Source organism: Rhyacophila brunnea, unplaced genomic scaffold (assembly GCF_057557595.1).
Source record: "Rhyacophila brunnea isolate RB1 unplaced genomic scaffold, BYU_Rbru_1.0 scaffold_2, whole genome shotgun sequence".
NCBI lineage: Eukaryota > Metazoa > Arthropoda > Insecta > Trichoptera > Rhyacophilidae > Rhyacophila > Rhyacophila brunnea.
The window spans coordinates 11,497,053-11,516,617 of NW_028232859.1; the positions used below are offsets into that span (position 1 = coordinate 11,497,053).

The 19,565-nt window shown below is 32.5% G+C and overlaps 2 protein-coding genes and 1 long non-coding RNA gene across 4 annotated transcripts in view; 2 read left to right on the forward strand and 1 right to left on the reverse strand.

Annotated features, from left to right (window-relative positions):
- The window catches only part of LOC147071847 (uncharacterized), a 383,531-nt gene that overhangs the window by 351,798 nt on the left and 12,168 nt on the right, over positions 1–19,565 (forward strand). The window contains exon 2 of the mRNA XM_085946786.1: positions 10,153–10,297. The gene's annotated coding sequence lies outside the window, so the exon portion shown is untranslated. The remainder of the gene's footprint in view (positions 1–10,152; positions 10,298–19,565) is intronic.
- Positions 1–19,565, forward strand: part of LOC147071851 (uncharacterized) — a 386,436-nt gene that overhangs the window by 161,396 nt on the left and 205,475 nt on the right. The window lies entirely within an intron of this gene.
- Positions 1,577–7,680, reverse strand: LOC147071858 (uncharacterized). 2 transcript variants are annotated; one of them, XM_085946519.1, is made up of 3 exons: positions 7,546–7,680; positions 3,141–3,281; positions 1,577–2,617 (listed from the first exon to the last, which is right to left on the reverse strand). In XM_085946519.1, exon 3 carries the CDS (start codon positions 2,599–2,601, stop codon positions 2,098–2,100), a length of 504 nt encoding a protein of 167 aa, XP_085802645.1. In that variant the 5' UTR covers positions 2,602–2,617; positions 3,141–3,281; positions 7,546–7,680; the 3' UTR covers positions 1,577–2,097. The 2 variants fall into 2 exon arrangements, with proteins under 2 accessions (XP_085802645.1, XP_085802644.1); XM_085946518.1 differs by lacking the exon at positions 3,141–3,281 and having other exon boundaries at positions 7,546–7,679.

Consider the following 19,565-nt stretch of genomic DNA (forward strand, 5'->3'; position numbering starts at 1 on the left):
CCAACACTAACTGTAGACACCCACCCACATTGAGGTGCATGTCGCGGACTATCATGTGAACTCACGGCGATAAAAATGTCTATGGTTTCATCATTTTGCAGAATATTTTGAACATGCACCATCTCATAAATTCACTGAATAATGACACTGATGAAGAGTGCCTACTATAAATGTATTAAATTTGAGTTATTAATAATTATTCATGCTAATTTCAATTAATTTTAACAGTTTCTATGTGTGCGTACGTAAAAATACATGCAGCATGACATTCATAGATAATAGAACACACCTGCAGACCATAGAAAATACATGGTGCCAACTGCTAAAAACAAAAAAGAACGTCGGTTTGACAGTTTGACGTGACATTCGAAGAGTGCAGGCATGTGGAATATGATAAAAACGTTCAGAACGTCATGCAGGTGCCGATGCAGTAAAGTTCAACGTGAAGTGTGCTCATTCTCGTTTTAATGATTACGGCAGATTTTATCAACTGACAATGTTCGTTTAAAGGTTCAAAATGTGCTACGGGAAGGAGCATTAGTCTGATAAGATTTTAAACATCAGGAACAACGACATTACACACTTTTTTCCCGTAGCGGCAGCCTGTGACAGCAGACGACAAGCACCTCAATGTGGGTGGGCCTTAAAAATGAGATTGGTATAAACAAATGAATTTCAATACAGTCCTTTATTTTTTTAATATCTATAAATAATACAATAATATTAATTAAGTTTGAGGTGTACATATCCATGCTTTAAACACAGTGTTGCAAAAATTGTTATTTTTTTTGTAGTCTTTTGATACAGATGGTAAATAAATCTTTCCATATTGTATGACACCAAGCCAAGATAAAAATAAATAATATGAAAGCATGAAGATTCACATCACAATAATATTGATTAAATTTAAGTTATTATATTTTGAAATGGTTAAGTCGTTATTCACTTATCATTTGCAACGAAAAATGAATACAATAATAATTGTAGACTTAAAAAAACAGAATAGACATACTGGATAAAATTGTAACTTCGATTGGAGAGGACAGAGAAGATTTCAAGAATGTCTCGATTTTCCACTGAAGCGGACTCTGCGTGTGTCACTGAATGCCCGATAGCCAAATCTTCCAAGTCACGACAAAGACGAATACAAATAAAGCAAAACAAAGGTTTAATCATACGTCTTTATAAACCAAGCATCGAAAAGAATAAGTAAAATTAAGTCATAAAGTAGGGTGAAATACAAAACAATATAATATCTACATACTAATATGTAGATATAATTTTTATCTAAATATTCGATTATTTTTATAATAAACACCTGTCATTGTTTTTTTATAACAAGAAAAGGAGTAATGTTAGTGAACAAAATTTTAAATATTTTGCTAAATCACAAATCAAGTTTCGTTTAATATAATAATTATTCTATCTAATAATTATATATCTAATAATTATATATCTGATGGAAATCTTATACGCAAAATAAAATGAAAGAATACTTTTCTAGCAGTCAGCAGTGTTATGCAAACTCATGTGAATATTTAAAAAATATTATATTAAACAATTAAAACAATACATAAGTAATAGTTAAATAAATTAGTATAAGTTTATTGTAATTTTCATATTATCCAATATGGTGACATTGTCAAGTTTAGAATTTTTGGTACACAATGAGAAAAAAATAGAGAATTATGAAAATATATTCTAAATACTGTACATAGAAATGTACATAATTATTGGTTGTTGATATATGATAATAGCAGGTTTGATAACTGGAATAATATGTATGCAGCACTTAATTCACGTTCAGTAAATTATGATTTCTAGTTTAATTTACAGCTGCCCTTTATGCAACAATACTAGCTTCATACAAAGTATATAATACTAATCATAGTTATACAGATACTTGATTATAATATTGCTCGAATACAATTAAATATCCAGACTAATAAGTGTTATTTATTAAAATTTTGGAATAAGGTACATAATATTCTCTGAAATTTGTGACTCTGTTAAGGCTTTACATTTAACTTCATTGTAATTCAGGCATTTTTGTCTCTACGGTGTCAGATTAATTAACTTTCTCCCCGACTAATGTTGTCAAAACCACCAGGTGTGAGATACAGGAATGTCATCAGGTCTTTCAAGGACGTCTCTGGTATGCCCGACGTTTCCGTAACCTACGGTAGTATCATCTTTCCACTTTTGCAGGGCTTCGTCGAACGTCTCCAAACTCTCCGTCTCGATGAACACTTTAAGGGTGTTATCTTCCAGCAAGTCCCCTTTGCCGGTGGGAAATCCTTTGAAGTTTTCGAGGATGTATTGCAGTCCGGACCTGTAGATGAGAGCCGACGGTCCTTTGTCGATGTCGAACATGAAACCTAGCTGAAAGATGCAGTTGTCCAATTTCTTAATATTTTCACTGAGGAGCAGGCCGATCTCGAGTTGTTCTTGATCGTCGAATTTGGCATTTTTTCTACCGGCATTGTAGCAAGCTATGAAGACATTTTCGCACGCGTAAGTGAAATTCGGTTGCTGGTGATCTACAGACTTGAGTTTGTTGAGCGTGTCTATTATGGGGGAGACGAGGTTATTCTGCGACATGTCTGCAGTGATGGGTCTGAAAAAATAAAGGTATGATTTTTATTTCTAAGTGGTCATTAAGTAGTCAAACTATTGCATGCGATATATTGTAAGGCAGTGACCGATTATGTACAAAAGTCGAGGACCACCTGTAACTGTGTTTTCGATATTTCATCGAAAAATATTGACACTTCCTTATCTTTTTAGTATTTGAAGAAAGACTAGTCACAAATTATATAAATGCCATTTTATACACTGTGTTTTTTTATGTAGTTCCATTGCTGAGTAATGACATTTTAATAAGCTTGCTAAATATATGAACAGTGGGTATCTAACGGGTGATGGTATTTCTGAACACTAGATTTTAGACTTGCTTCTTCACTTAGTAATGTATTTTTGTTCATTTATTGTATTTTTTTTATATACGTTTTTATATGTATTGCCTGAAGATGATCCAATCCAACTACAGGATGATACATGTTTCTCTATGCACATGCAAACGGGATTTTTTTTATTTCTATTATTTTAAAGGAATGATAAACTGAGACAAGATAGATAACCTGGAGCAGATGGTTGGAAAAATAAAGGACGAGAGTCTTAGAGTCCTTCTGTAGACGGATGCTGCCGGGTTATTGGAATAGAACAAGGAGCAGTTACAGGCAATGGTCACAATGTTGAAGAATGCCTTTCCCGCCAGCTTTCTATAGGTCAAACAAAATCATTACGTTATAAAATAAAACCAACTAAATTGGATGGATTAAGTGAGGGAAAGATAGTTAATGGTGTGATTGTGAAATGATTATTCAAATAAGATTTTATTGTTTGTTGGGTAATAAATTATCAATCAAATAGACTAATACTGTTTTATGTCTTTAACAAGTGTTTCTTTTTTACACTACGGTCTGCAATAATACTAGAACTTGCAAAAACTATAAGGGATTTAATAATAAGGAGTATGTAAGGGAAGGATGGCAACACTGTTCGATAGAAAAAAGGAGAGTAGAGGGTCGCCATTGGAAGAGGATGTCGGCCCTCATGACTCGGGAATAAAAAGAAACGACATAACCACGTATGGACGTGAAAAATTAGTCAGAGAAACGGATATAGAGAATTAAGTTTAAAGTTAAAGCAAATTAGAGATTAAGCAGTAATATTAAGTGGCGGAAATGTGTAAGAATAATATTGTGAATTGATGGTGTGTCGATACAGCCAAAATATAAAAACCACGTTCTCTGAACGAAACAATCAGGACATTTTCATTTTACTACTACCTATTTATATTTATTATTTAATTTTTGTGAATCCCGGGTCCTACCAACATCCCGAGCTAGCCACAGGACCCGGGATATCTCAGTAGGTACATGACTAGTATGAAAAACAATAATGTTTACCTTGATAAGGTGTTTGTTAATAATTAGTTGTTGATTTAAAAAAAAAATGGGTATGTGTATAAAAAGTCTTGTGGTTTGCTGAAAAATACAAAAATAAAAATACATTATATTGATCAATAATTCGATTGCTTATCGCAGTAGGTATTTAAAGCGTGTGCTGCAGATTGCTGGAAAATAATAATTCCAGACAAGTCAAGAATCTGAGACTAGTTTGAGCTCGGTACTTTAGCCCTGTACAATGACAGACAGGGAAAAGATTAAAGGGTACACGTCAGTTATGGGGAAGCCAGGCGTGAACCGCTGTAATTGTCATAGCCGATTTTGGCAAATTTCATGAATTCAAGAATGAAAACCTAACCTAACCCAACAAATAATCCAGTATATCGGCTATTTTCAAAATGTGTTTGCCGCTGGTTTCCCCATAACCGACTTGTACCGATCAAAGCCAAAATCATCGATGACGTCAGATAATCGATATTGCTGGAATTGTCCAGGGACGAAAGGCTCAGAAAAGTAGTTAATGTCTAGGATTCCGAATTGATTCCGGCAAATCATCATCCAATAAAATATATCACAAATAGTGGCAAACTCATAATTTTTACAAACATTGATCAACATAAAAAGACAGATTGTTTGTTACAGCTTCCGCCTTATCTCGTTTTGTGAACATACAGTAAGGTAAATGTACCAATTTCCGTCACTGCTCCAATTATCGGCAATTTTAGAATAGATTCCAAAAAATAAGAATGGCAGGACTTCTATGGCTGTAAGAATGTGTTAACCGAAATCCACATTTCTTATGCGATAGAAAGAGATAAAGTTTTTGCTTCATGCTTGTAAGTACTTTCTGAAATTCGATTGTTTCCTGCCACACGTCGAGTGATTTAGATGTACTGGGATATTTGAGGCTAAAGCTTGACAAGTAAAAATTTCGAATATCTAGTGTTAAGCATTTTCAAACGTTTTTTAAACTGAAGTATTAGATGTAAGGTTATATTTTAATATTTAATTTGTTTTTTTGCCTAAAGTGTAAAATATTTTGCGTGTTTTTTAGTTAGTTTATCTAAAAATCAAGTAAATTTTGCTGCCGGTAATTGGCACCGATACGATTTGCACTTGTTCTTATTATCGGCAAAAAGCCGATAATAGGTACAAGCAAACAAACTTTTAAAAGCGCATTATTGTTGGATAGAAATTAAATAATTTGATATTTTAAAATCTTTTTAAATTATTTAAATATTAATTAACCTCCTGGCTAATTTTCGGCACACCAAATTTATATCAGGAGAATCAGAAATAATCTTTTAAAATTCGGTGTGCCGATAATTAGCACATAATGTGCCGGTAATAAGAGATATCGATCATTATGCAAAAATATTAAATACTGTTATTAAATTATTTTTAATTACACAAGTAGCAGAGATTTTATTAAGAAATACTGTTCCTTCTTAATTTAAAACCTTTTAAAATAAGATATAAATTATAGTTTACTTTATAAAATACGATTACAATGTATGCCGATAATAAGCACGAAGGGTGCCGATAATTGAAACATTTTTATTTTAAGGATGAAGAAGGTGCGAAAATTATACAGCCGGCAGTCGCTTCAAGATGCAATTGAAGCTGTTAAAGGAGGAATGGCCACAATGGCAGCTACCAAAAAATTCGGAGTGCCCAGATCCACAATCCAGGATAAGGTCCTAGGCAAATCATCATTGGACAAAAAGAGTGGACCACCAACAATATTGATCGCAAAAGAGCAGCAACTGATTGTTGAATTGATTCACCATATGGGAAAAATTGGCTTTCCAGTAACGAAATAACCCCAACAGAGAGTGTAGCTTTATTACTGAAAGAGCTACAAAAGGCAAATTGCTTCACTGGTGGCATACCTGGAAGACATTGGTGCAAACTATTTTTGAAGAGGCATCCAACTATAACAACAAGGGTCTCCCAACATTTTTTCATCCCATTAAAAGCTTATGGAAAACTTCAATCCTCAATTGGAAAATACAAAATAACAATTCAAAACTGCTGCGAGAAGATTTTGCTCCATTACTCAAAACTTGCTTGGATCAAACAAAGAAGGATACCATCAAAAACGGATTTAAAACAAGACTATACCCTACTAAGTATATATTATATTGTAGCAAAGTATGAATGAAGAAAAATATAAATTTTACTTACAAAGTAATTGTTGTACCTATATTTTTTAAACTTAAGTTTTAAGTTAAGTTTTTTTAACTTTATAGAAATTTCCCGTATAAGTTTAGTTGTGCCGATAATACGAACATAAGCTGCCGGAAATTAGTACCTAAAATTAATTCAGATGCCGATAATAGGACCAATTGGCCTTATGTTGTTAAAACATAAGAAAAATAATATTAAACTTAAAATATTGTTGATATTGAACTTTTTTATTGTTAACAATATTTGTAAATATAAATACAAAAAAGGAAATATACAAATATATTTAAGCTGAGCCTTTTATTTTAATCCCATGACCACATTTTCCTACTGGTGCCGATAATTGGTACATTTACCTTAGGTACGCCGTATCATTTTTGTGGATATTTTGAGACCAAAAACTAAACCAAAACCCATCACAATCTATCGTAACCCAAAAATATGTAGGTTGGGTTAGGTTTAGCATCAAACTTTTCCTTTTTTAGCATTCTCGTTTATTTTAATCAAGAAAAAATCAATTATTTTTCTATTTAATTGGTTTGTACTTTTCAAAATTTTGCTCCCTTTACATTTCAGATTTGGGTAATTATGCCGCAGATGCCCGCATAAGCTTTCATATTTTTTGTTTACGAAAACAGTTTATTCGATGTAGACAATTATAAGGAATACCTTTTTATGTCAGCACAAATGCTTTTCGATCCAATAATTGTTAATTTAAAATTTGAAATTTTCATACATTTTGATGCATCATTATCACAAACTAAGATTATATTAGTAGGTTGGGGTAGGTTAGGTTATGTTAGGTTTGGTCTAAAAAGAAAGTTATAAAATTTCATGCGCGCATCTACGGCACATTTACCCAGATTTGTTTATTACTAATATAATATTGTACACAATATTATTACAATACCTACATAATTTCGTCATTCCTAAAAAAATGGCACCCTATCAGTTTTGACAGATGTGTTTTGAAGTTTTGAATGGAAAAAAACTGTTTGGTATAAAATATTTATAGACATATTTCAGCATCCATATATTATAATAGCATCAAAATATGTCTGGAAAAATGTATTAATAAAATAACAGCATAATTGTATAAAAAAGGAAAACGTATTAATTTCATTTTCGAACCAAAATATTCATGACTCGTGTGCCGGAAAAGTGGATATACTTATTCATATTTTTGGTATTTATTACGGTGCAATATGACGTGCATGCGACTTTTAATGATATTTATGTCTAAATTACACAGTCTAAATAAATATTAACAGTAATATGTATCCTAGCTGTTTATATTAACTGGAAATAATGAGTCACTAGCCTACAATGCATTCAAATATCTAATGAAATATTGGCTAGTATACATTGTTTACGAGTTAAAACTCACCTCAAGTATAAGTGTGCAATATTTTGATAAAAATGCTTCCGAATTAACTAAATTAAAGTTCGATATTTTATTTTGCCAATCAAACAGCATCGAGCGGAGACACCACAAACGTCACTCGATAGCGGACAGCGGTTTCATAGATAATATAGCGTAGTCTATGATACCATCAGTGTTGCCATCTTTTCAAAGTGGAATTATAGTACAGAGCCTACAAAATTATAGTATTTGGGGGAAAAATATAGTACGCGTTGTCATCTGTTGAAAATATATAGATTTTTTGTTTCTCAGAAAAAAAAATAAAGAAGAATTTGAGAAACTCTGAGACGCCTTTTCATGTAGGTACCTCTTCCGACCAAAAATGATTATCGAAGAATTCAAGAAATATCATTTTAAACCAAAGTCAAGGGATTTTTTTACGTTTTTCGAGCAATTTTTTTTCCAAGTTCTTCAAATTTTCTTATATTGATAAACTATAGTACTGTGCACCAATTTATCGAACGAAAATATCGAAATTTCAGTGCTTTTTACATATGTTTTCCGATATTCAAAATTATAGTATTTTAGGCGTACTATACGTGTTTTAATTATATCATACATAGTACGCGGACCAAAATTATAGTACAAATGCTATAATTATAGTACGGTTGGTAACACTGGATACCATAGATAATCGGTTTAGTATTATCTATGAATCACACCTGTACATTATTTTGTGTATGCTTTGTTGGTGCTACCAGAAATAATGCTTCAAATACACTCTATGACGATCGGTCACATATATGTCGAAAAACCCGTTTCTTATGTTGGCGTCCTGTGTCACAGAGTGTAAATACGATGTCATAGACTGTCACATATATGTCAAACGATCTATGACAGCCTTCTATGTCATAGATTTTCGACTCAGTGTAAACACCTCGGTAATTTTGTGTGACACTAGTTCCATGTCTGTGACATCTATGCCAAACATGTTGTCATATATTATTGTTTATGAGTCATAGATCGCGCGGGAAGTGTTTTTTCTGTCGTTGATTTCAAACGCCAATTTTGACATTCTTGACTTATGACAACGAAACAGTAAAGCTAGTAAAAAAAATGGAGAAAAGAAGTCGCAAAATCGTGTTGGAGTGGACGGATGAAGCAATTATTAATTTAATCGGATTGGTGGTCACTTGTCTGAACTTTACAATTTAGAGCATGGGTGGCCAACCTTTTCAGCAGCCGGGCCAGATTCTAAAAATGAGATTTCCTACCGGGCCGCACAACCGATTTTTTTTTATTATACAAAACAAAAAAGAAATATATATTAATAAAATAAAACAAAAATGAGGAACAAACATATTTATTAGATTAGACCTTTTTTTAATAATAAAAAATAAACAAAATAATAAATTTTAGTGAGAAGTTTGATTTTGTGTGGCAGAACTAAGTGCATCAATATCGATATCGAGTGAGGTTGTTCCTACACGCAAACAGTTTTCCAAATGCACATCAGTGATTGGTGTTCTCACTCGGGATTTGATATGCTTCATCCGACTAAAAAGCTGTTCACACGTGTAAATGTTTCCAATTAATAGGGAAGTCATCATTAGAGCATGTTTATAAAATGCAGGACATTTCTCCTTGTCCAAATATGTTTTGTAAAACTCTTCTAAACCAACCTGATGGAATTTCTTCTTTCACAATGTTCTATTTGTAAATTTCTCGGTAATAAATTCACGTCTAAGGAGAATGGCGTTGCAAATGCAGCAAAAAGCACACGGTCCTTTTAAAATCTTGAGCCAATATCGAATCTCAATTTGCGAAATTAGCAGAACTAGCGGCAGTATTTTTTGATATCATTTTTATTTTCTCACTGCTCCACGGGCCAGAAGTTGACACCCAGCGGGCCACATGTGGCCCGCGGGCCGCGTGTTGGCCACCCATGATTTAGAGCAATACCACGTCTAAGTTTCTTATTTTCGGCATTTTTATTGAAAAAAGGTCAACTACTGATACATGGTCAACTAGGTACCGGTAAATTTACCTTAGTTGGTTTAATTTTTGTCCACTCTACAGTACAAAAACATTTTTAAATACCTACGTTGTTTGAAATTTAAAAAAAATCTCTCATTTTGATAATATTGACAATAAATTTCTACAGCTCTCGTCCAAAGCATGTTATAGGTATTATGTGATGGATGTTGACAACAATAAAACTGCACTATGTTTATGTTAATTCAATCATTTTTGATTTTATTTTTGAAATTATACATAAATATATTAATATAATAACTTAAACATATTAAGTACCTATATGAGTAAAATTTACTTTGCCAACAAAAATATTGTGTAAAAGAAAAAATATACTCACACGTTATAAACATAATATATCTACATTTACATCTACATCTATTTACATAATATATCTACAAATAGATAAATAAATTTAAAATCTCACTAACAAGCCTACTGATTTATTTCGTTTAATATTATTATCTGTTTGACGTTTACGAAGGCGTACCAACCATAAAGTTTGTCAAACGTCATGTTGGTAGTATTTATCAGTGGCAAATATGTGACACAATAGATTTTACGGCATCGTGTGTAAACGGATTTTTTTTTTCCTAGATGCCTTTATGGATACCTCGCATTTACTATCGAGGTTTCTTAAGGACTTTGGCACGCAAACTACTCTACTTGATGCTAGTCAAATGAAAATTGTGCCGGCTGAGAGAATATGCCTTATTGAAAACTGTTCTTCTACCCGCATCGGGTATTGCTAATTTGAATTCGGCCAGGGCCTATGAAACCGCCTTGCAAAAACCCTGGAAAATTCTTAGTAGCGCAAGGCGGAGGTGATTCTGATGAATATTTTGTCGTATTCATTGGGAACTGAGATTTTACGGCATCGTGTGTAAACGGATTGGCACATACGGGTGTCATAGAATCTATGCCCACGCCTCTGTCATAGATTTTTTTGACATATATTGGCTTATGTGTAAACGGGATGGCATAGATATGATCATAGACACTAAAACGCTCTTGTCACATATGTGCCCAATCGTCATATTATAGTCTATTTGAACCTTAATGCAATTTTCGTTTTGCTTCTTGTTAGGTACCTACCTATATTGTTTTCGTACTAATAGTTAAAAAAATATATAAAAAGTACCATAAAATTAGGTTACATAATAATATGTTACATACCTAATTATCATTTAGGTAGGTAACTAATGCGAATTCCTAATCTGGCCTAAAAGTTAGATGTATGATATTATTTTTGGATAAAATATATTATATTTTGAGTACCACCTATATAATAATATTAATTTATTAATTGGCTTTACAATCCGGTGTGGATCTTGCCCGCCTCATAAAGAGGTTATAGTAACATTATTATTTACGAGAAATGGATATTAGCCACCTGCTCAACCTGTTAGTTTCATGCTTTGTCATGTCCATTGGCGCGTAAATCCAGGATTTCAACCCGAGAGTTTTCACTTACCAAGCCGGGATACGTTACCACTCGGCTATGTGGCGTAAGCCGCGTTGACACGGTCGTCCAAGTACCTACACTTGGACCGAGTGCCATCCAAGCGCACTCGTATGGGACAGCATCATACAAATTACTCCTATCCAAGCTAACTTGGATGAGTAGGACGCGGTCCGAGTAACTTGGATAGGAATAATTAGTATGAAGCTGTCGCTTGTTTGGCACTCGGTCCAAGTGTACTTGGGCCGTGTCAACGCGGCTTAAGCCAAAGTGCAGTGCTTCTGTGGATTTATTAGAAACATTTGGCGACAAAATGCGAAAAATGAAAATTAATGCATTTTACTGAAAAATGTGATAAGAGACCGATTTCTATAAGCTGGCGTACACGTCATCAAGGTTCTTTTATGAACTAGTGGAACTAAATTCCTAAATTCCCCCCGCTTCATCATTTTAACACTGCATTACGTCCGCCCCCCCCAACTTGATCGTCAATACGACGCTGGGGACACGATTACGTGTACGCCAGCTTATAGAAATCGGAGTCTATAATATCTCGGACCTATCTGTGCTTACAATATTAATAAAATAGTGATCGTTGAAGGGTCTCATCTTATATTATGTTTTCAAATTTTCACCGTTTAGGTTTTTGACTAATTCATAGCTTTAACATTTTTTATATATATTTTAAAAAACATCAATTTTTATAAAAAATATAAATGTGTATAACTTGAAATCCTTTTTATTTATTTGTCCCAATATTTAAGCTTAGTTTGATATAAATAAAAAGGATTTCAACTTATACACATTTATATATTTTATAAAAATCGACGTTTTTTAAAATAGACATAAAAAAAATATTAAAACTATGAATTAGTCAAAAATCTAAACTGTGAAAATTTGAAAACATAATAAACTAAATTTTAATAATAAATATAACCGTAAAAATAATGTAATAATAACGAAAGCTATGTACCAAATATGTGACAAATTCACACTTTTTTTACAATAAATTAGAAGTTTATCTTTGACTTCAAAAAATCTTCAAAAAGTTGAAATTGTAAATTATCAAAAAAGTCTCAAATTGCAAGCTTCGTATTTTTCCGCTAGGTTCTCTGTTGGCGAGGGCATACTGGATACGACTCGACATGCCGCTTGAATTTGTATTCGTGTTAAAGTATATTATTTTCATTGAATTTTAGGACGAAAATTTAATAATCATAAAAAAAACATCCGGAGCAGTGGAGCACTACAAATTTTCGGTGCTCCGGCTCCGCTCCTGCTCAGGCTAAAACCCCATTGCTCCATTGCTCCGTGCTCCTGCTCCGAGCTCCGCTCCAACGCTGATTTAAGACAATGTTAGTTTATCTTTGAAATACAATTTTTTTTTGATTCTACCATAATTTTTAGACACACATTGACCAAATTATTACATATTATATTATAAATTATAAGCCTCTTCCCCATCTAGAAAAAAGAATTAGGTACACTGACGCAAAATGCATTTAACCTTGCTTACTCACGCTATAGCTGAAACACTGTACATATTATTATTTAACAAGACGTTATATATTAGGTACTACGTAATTACAAGTAGGTACTAATAATAATTAATTATTCATATATGAAAATAAGTTCATTTAAAAAATGTCATAAATGTGAAATTAATTTGATTACAAAAGTTTTTGAATTGTGAAGTAGCTGCCTAATTTGATTTTTACCAGTGCCGTAGTTACGTAAGTAGCTACTGGGGTAACTATTTTGTTTATATATTTTAACGTAGGTACCTAGCGACGATTTCTGATTTATTTATTCGTTACTTCTGCATTATTAGGGTGGCGCCGTTACAATATAGGTAGGTACCAGTGGCGAAGGCTCCATAGTAGGGGATTTGAAGCCTACATTCTAAGAAAAATAGATAGAAAGAATTTAAATTTAAATATTTTAATAAAAAAATGCGCGGGAACCAATTGAATATATCGTCAGATTAATATTTAATATTTAAAAAATATATATAAACGAGAGCCATATATTGTCACAATAATGAAGAATAAATAAATAATAAGTGACAAACCAGCGCCTCTAGCGAGTATTGAATTAATATCGATTCACTCGACGATAATTTGCCGAGCTTATCGTATGAACTGCGTTCCAAGGGCATCAGGGCGGTCTGCTTTTATTCACACGAATCTATAGGCTTATAAGGCAAAGCTTATATAATTATTTAGTGTGGAGGACTGTCGCTTTGGCGCTTTATTCAAATAATAATTAATAATTTAAAAAAAATCTATTTGTTCAATCACGTCATATAAAGATTATAAAGATAGATTATTTTTATAAATAATTAATAATCTTATCTCGTGATTATTAGTTATCATTAATTAATTCAGTCATAGAACATAATATAAGTATATTATTTTTTTTCGTTTAGTTCTTTGTCATATTGGGCTGTTGATAATATTTACCGATTATATATTTTTAGGCGTATGTTACGTGCAGGTATAGGAAAATTCATAATTTATATTCATTGCTCAATTCTATATCGTCAGTGAGCTATTGAAATTTCATCGATTTAGTGTGACGTTGACATTAGTATGTACCTATTCATCGGTAGTAATATCGTCTTATTTCCCGTGAGTATACCGAACAAATGTGTTTTTTTTCTTTAATCTCCACAGCCTACCTCTACAAAAGTCACCCTTTGCCACTGGTAGGTACTAGGGTTTGAGCCCAGCTTCGCTTAAGGGTTTTTCTTGGCGTTTGTGTATTTTTACTGTTGGATTTTACTTTATGAAAAACAAAACACCTAATGAGTGTGTTGTTAGTTTTTTTTTGTCTAGAGATTGTTAAGACTTATAGGTTCTGATCGTGCATTTACTTGATTAGATTACATTCTTTCCCCCAAATCTTTCATCATTAGACACATACAGTTTTTTTGGATATTATTCTTATCTGCCAATAGGTTTTTAGATTGAAGCTATAGGCAAAGCGCAAGTAAGTTTCTATTGATCGGTCTACTCTCGCTGTTCAATCTTTGTAGATGACATGTGTTGGAGAAATCAGGCTGTACATAATCATATCAAGAACATTTGCTGGTACGGAGACTACCAGCCTGTAGTTCTCCACTGATGACTCTGTAAGCAGGGTCAGATTTACGGTTAAAGGGACCTTGGGTTAAAACGTATTGTGAATACCAAAAAAACGTACCAAAACGTATTTAAAAAAACAATTGTCAAAGTTTCTTTATGAACTTTATGAACTTCGATTTATTTTTGGGGGTCTGCGGCCCCTATCAACTCGGTGGCCTAGACCAGTGCTTCTCAAACTTTTTTATACCACGGCCCCCGAAATCAGAAAAAAATTCAAGGCTCCCCTCCCCAACAAATTTAGTCTTTAGTGACCAACAGTACAGTATTTACAATTAATTATTATTATATGTACATTTTTATCATGATTTTCTAGATTATGGTGGATCTACTGTTGGTGTTGCCAAAAGTTCCCTACAGAAAAGCAAACTGTCATGAATTTGGGAATCATATTGGTATCTTTCAAAAACCGTTAACCGAGCGTGAAGGTTTATGGATGTGAGCATTATTTGATAAAGTCAATACCACTAGATATTGTATATAAACTTTTAGAAAGTTGTATCAAAAATATTTCCGAACATTTAATTTGCTATGATGATATAAATAACCTTTAATTTTTATTTCCTAACGCGGAAGGGAAACATTGTAAATATGTAGATGCTCCTGTGGGTCTATTCTATACTTATCGACCGCTTAAGTGATAATGTGATAAATACGACGGCTAACTAGGGTAGGTTTGTATCAAATTATTAGCATTTATTGTAACAATTACAATAAGACGTTTGTAATTGTTGCAATAAGTGCTATATTTTAATAGCACCTCTCTTGGCTGTGATAAAATTTAGAGCGAGATAGACAGTTTTGACTGTTTAGACGGCTGACTTATTGTAACAATTATAATACCTCAATACAAATATGTAATAAATACTATCACTTTATCACTTTAGCTGTCGATAGTCGCCTTGTGTATAGAATAGACCCGCTGGTCTGAACTGAGACTAACTACGTCAATTGTACCGATAGCTGATATAAGTCGCCTACATATTGTATAGAAGAATTGTATTGGGAACAATCACGCACGCTACTGGTGAACGAAAGGTTAAACGAAAAATCAATTACATAAAGCAATTCATTGCAAATCTGTGATATATAATCTCTTTTTGGACTACATTTTATGAAGCTATAATGTTATGCGCATTTCTAATAAGAAATATTGCGAAAAAAGCGGAATCTAGGTCAAATTATACAAAAATCACTGATGGGTACGCAGCAATACGTAATATGTAGGTAATTATTTGAGTAAACATTACAATTTAACATTAGAAAGCATTTTGAATACCACCAATATGTTGGCCAGACATTTTTATGAAAATAATTTCGAAACATCAGCTTATAGAATGATTTGGCAGTTTTTTCAATTATTATTCATTAAATCATTATATAATTCTATTATCTTTATGGTAATGTACCTACTTAGTAATATTTCGATTGTTTACTTCCTTTCCAACTTATTTGAAATACGCAATGACAGCTCACGAAATTAGGTTTTTTATTAGTTCCACAAACAAATCAAGCTTTGTGAAATCCTGGGATTTATCATGAAGGAAAAGTACCTACCGTCATTTCCATTTCGTCAGTTCAGTAGGCAGGTAGTTAGGTAGGTTCCCGGCTGTCAATAAATTACCATAGGGATTATTATTGAATTTCATTATCCACATAGGACGCGTAATCGTCCGTCATTACATTCCACAGTACCTGCTTGTTATCTAGGTTTTTAAAATATTTCGTCTCGCGGCGCCATTTTAGTCAAAATATTTTTTCAAAAAAAATATTTTTTATATTAGGTACTTAATAATAATATTTAAAAAAAATAAATATCAATCAGTGCGATGGGTGAGCATGCCACGAAGTTTCTCAAGTAGACTCAAAATATCGTTCATATTATTTTTAGTTTCAAATTTTATGTAATTTGCATTAATAATAACATAATACATGAAAAATTTAAAAAAACTGATAAGTATTTACGCATATAGGTACATAGTTAGCGCTGTAAGTGAAAAAAATGTCGACTATGGTGAAAGGTTGTATCATTCATATTTTTGTCTTCATTTTCTATTCCGAAGCAACGCATGACTTCTTAACTTCACGGGACGTAACTGCAGAAATCTTAATTTCTTTCAAATGTGCCCATATTATCTACCTGAAAATATTATTGAAACTGGTTAGTAAACTGAGACAAGCGGTCATCAAAACAATGCAAGATGGGATCTTACATGGTGATCGTGCATGTAAATTGCACGTAAAACATTTCACCGTGGCACAGTTCGCCGTGAGCTTTCTTATCGGAAAGAAATGACCGTTTACTATACGGTCTTCAATTTTATTAGATTCAATATGAACATTAATTCAAATTTTACAGCTGATTTTGGCAAAATTCATGAATTAAAGAATTAAAACCTAACCTAACCTAACAAATAATCCAGTTGGTATATCGGCTATTTTCAAAATTTATTTGCTGCTGGCTTCCTGTAAAGTGTAAACCGACACGAACCGTGTTTTATTTAGATATGAATTTTATGTCAGTACTATACGACTCAAAGAGGTTGGACGCTCTTTAATATACGGCCATATATTTCCAATACAACATTTCACGGTGAAGTGTGATATGGCGAACTGCACACTTACAAGTTTCCGGACACGGTGCATCAGCGCGATATGTTAATATTGTCTGGAATTATTATTTTTTCAAACAGCTTTACGGCGCCCCTGTGTATTAATCGTGCCGCATGGGGTGCTGCAACGCACAGTTTGAATACCACTGACCTAACTGATCTATTAGTCATATTATCGAGTGGTCAATCATTTAAAAAATAGTCTCACTACGAGTTTCCTCAATAACAAAGCGATTCCAAACTTTATTTGAAATTCAAATTTCGATCTAAGTAATAGGTATTGCTATGTTGCAGTAATTATTAGGTAAATAAATTATCACAAGTAAAATAAATATCGATAGGTAAAAATGTATTAAGTACACAAATGTATAGGGTTTGAAGATATTTTGCGATATTACTGTAATAAAATTATCTAAAAAATATCTTATAATGGAAACAATATAATTTGTCAGAACCGGTTTAAATTTGATTAAAAATGCAATAATTATTATATTAATTTTATTTATTCATTTTCGAATACTGAATTACAAGTTTCAATATGGATACCAACGAATTATACAATTATGAACAGTATTAGTTTAGTAGTACCTAGGCACCTACCTATGAAGCTATGAAACTTTTAGTACTAGAATCCAGTTTAAGTTGCTGTTCATTTACTAATGGATAAACCAGTGGTATTTAAATCCCTACATGTTCCCCCTAAATCCCCAGAGAGCCGTAGATTGTTCGAAAAATATTAGATCTCTAGATAATTTTCATACTATTTGCTGATGCCCTAACACAATGACAAATTCATATGCTTTAGTCATTAGTGGTTGTTTTCTTTCTTCTTTGACCATATCTGCTCCTTAGTTAGAGCATATGGACACCATACGGCGCCGCAAGGATCACTGTCGCTCGCCAGCCTTCCTACATCTTCCATCGTCATGCCAGCATCCCTTATCTCCACGGTATACACTATGTGGATGGTATTTAGCGTCCTTCCAGGAAGTCGGAATCGTGTTGGCTCGAAGAACAAGCAGGCCAGGTTGAAATTCTCTTGAGGCACCCGCAGGCCTCTTTAGCGTGATGAAGAGGCTGCTTGATCCGCTCTGTTATCTCCTCGTTACTCTTAAAGCTATACCCACCGCACACCCAGTATGCACCGCTAATGTAGGTATATTCAATTACACACTGCTGTTATTTTATACCTACATTGACCGTTCGTCGGACAATCCTTTATTTCAGCGTCGTGTCATCTAAACTATTTTTCTTTCAAACCCAATATTTATCGTCTATTTTAAAATTAATATTTTATATTAGTCTAAATTTTGACAAATTGGAAAGTAATATCTATCCAATATATATATATTTTTTAAATATGACACTTTTGGATGGTAGCTCGGAAAAGCGTAATAAATCTCTCGAATGTCTTAAGTGTAAATTTTTGAATTGGGTGCAAGAACAATATTTAGTTTTAAATTACTTGAAAATAATGTTATTTTATACACAAAAGCACCGCGAAACTACGGGATTAAACTAATATTTTGTATAATTATATTGATTACAAGTCACGCTTGTGTAAGCAGTTAATAAATCAATGAATAAAATTTTTGTTTTCATTAAATAGTATATGAATATTATATAAGTACGTATTACATGAAAATTATATTTAAAAAAAAACCAATAATAAACATGAGTGTTCATATTTTATATTTTTCCCCCCCATCTTTAAATATGTGATGGCAGAATGGCTGACGACGAAATCTAGTAGAAAATTTTACTCAATTTAATGGGTTTTACCTCTGTTATACATTCTATACACACCCAAGTATTTTCCACATATTATATAATTTATTTATTTATTTAGAAAAATGAGTATTACCGCATTACAGCGATTGGCCAATGCGCCATAATACATAATAAATACAAAATTATAAAAATATCTTAATTACAAATAACAACTAATATAACAAGAAAGTAGAAAAGACAGGATGTGTATAAGTAAATATTAAAGAAACATGATATTTTTTATACAATTATAAATTTAACCTATTTAACACGTCCACAAACATTATAAAAAATAAATCAACTTTATGGTATAATCATAATGTAATTAAAAATATCCAAATATCTATTGTGACGTGTTTTAATGCTATTGGATAAAATAGCAGTTTTTTGATGATGTTATTATCCGGATTTTTTCATTTAGTTAATCGATATTAAATAAAAGATTTTTTTGACTGGATTTATATTGGTTTTGGTAATAAATCCATAAGTCGACAGCGCCGAAAAGTGTGTCACGCCAATTCTGACTGTATGCCACGTGAAATCCTATAAAGCTGATAATTATTTTTGTTTCACTCTGTAGCGGAAGGTCAAAGAAACGAAAGTTTGGATTTCGAACTGTCGCCGGTAAGTACTTGTCCGTGGATACTTCCGAATAATTTACTTAATTCGAATTAAAGTAAACATTAACCAAACGACTCGTTTCAACGGTAAGAAGGTAAAAGTAGTACGTACCATGTAATAATAATAATAGAGGACTGCGGATTAAACGAGTACTTACCTGTATTAATTGAAATATAATTAAAAAATGATTTAGGTGAAGTTTTCACATCATATATTAAATTCAAGCCTGAAATATAATTAAAATCTGTAACTGCGTTAGATGAAAAGCTATAATAGTACTTAATTATATCCCAGGGATATGATTTGTAAAATATTGTTATTATTGTAATAATGTAGATATTTAAATGTTTTCGCCTGACTTGTCCTTCTACAAGCACTAAAACATTAATACACATAGAGAAA

Excerpts from the sequence above, each read along its gene's own strand:
- LOC147071858 (XM_085946519.1), bottom strand. The coding sequence starts at position 2,601 with ATGTCGCAGAATAACCTCGTCTCCCCCATAATAGACACGCTCAACAAA.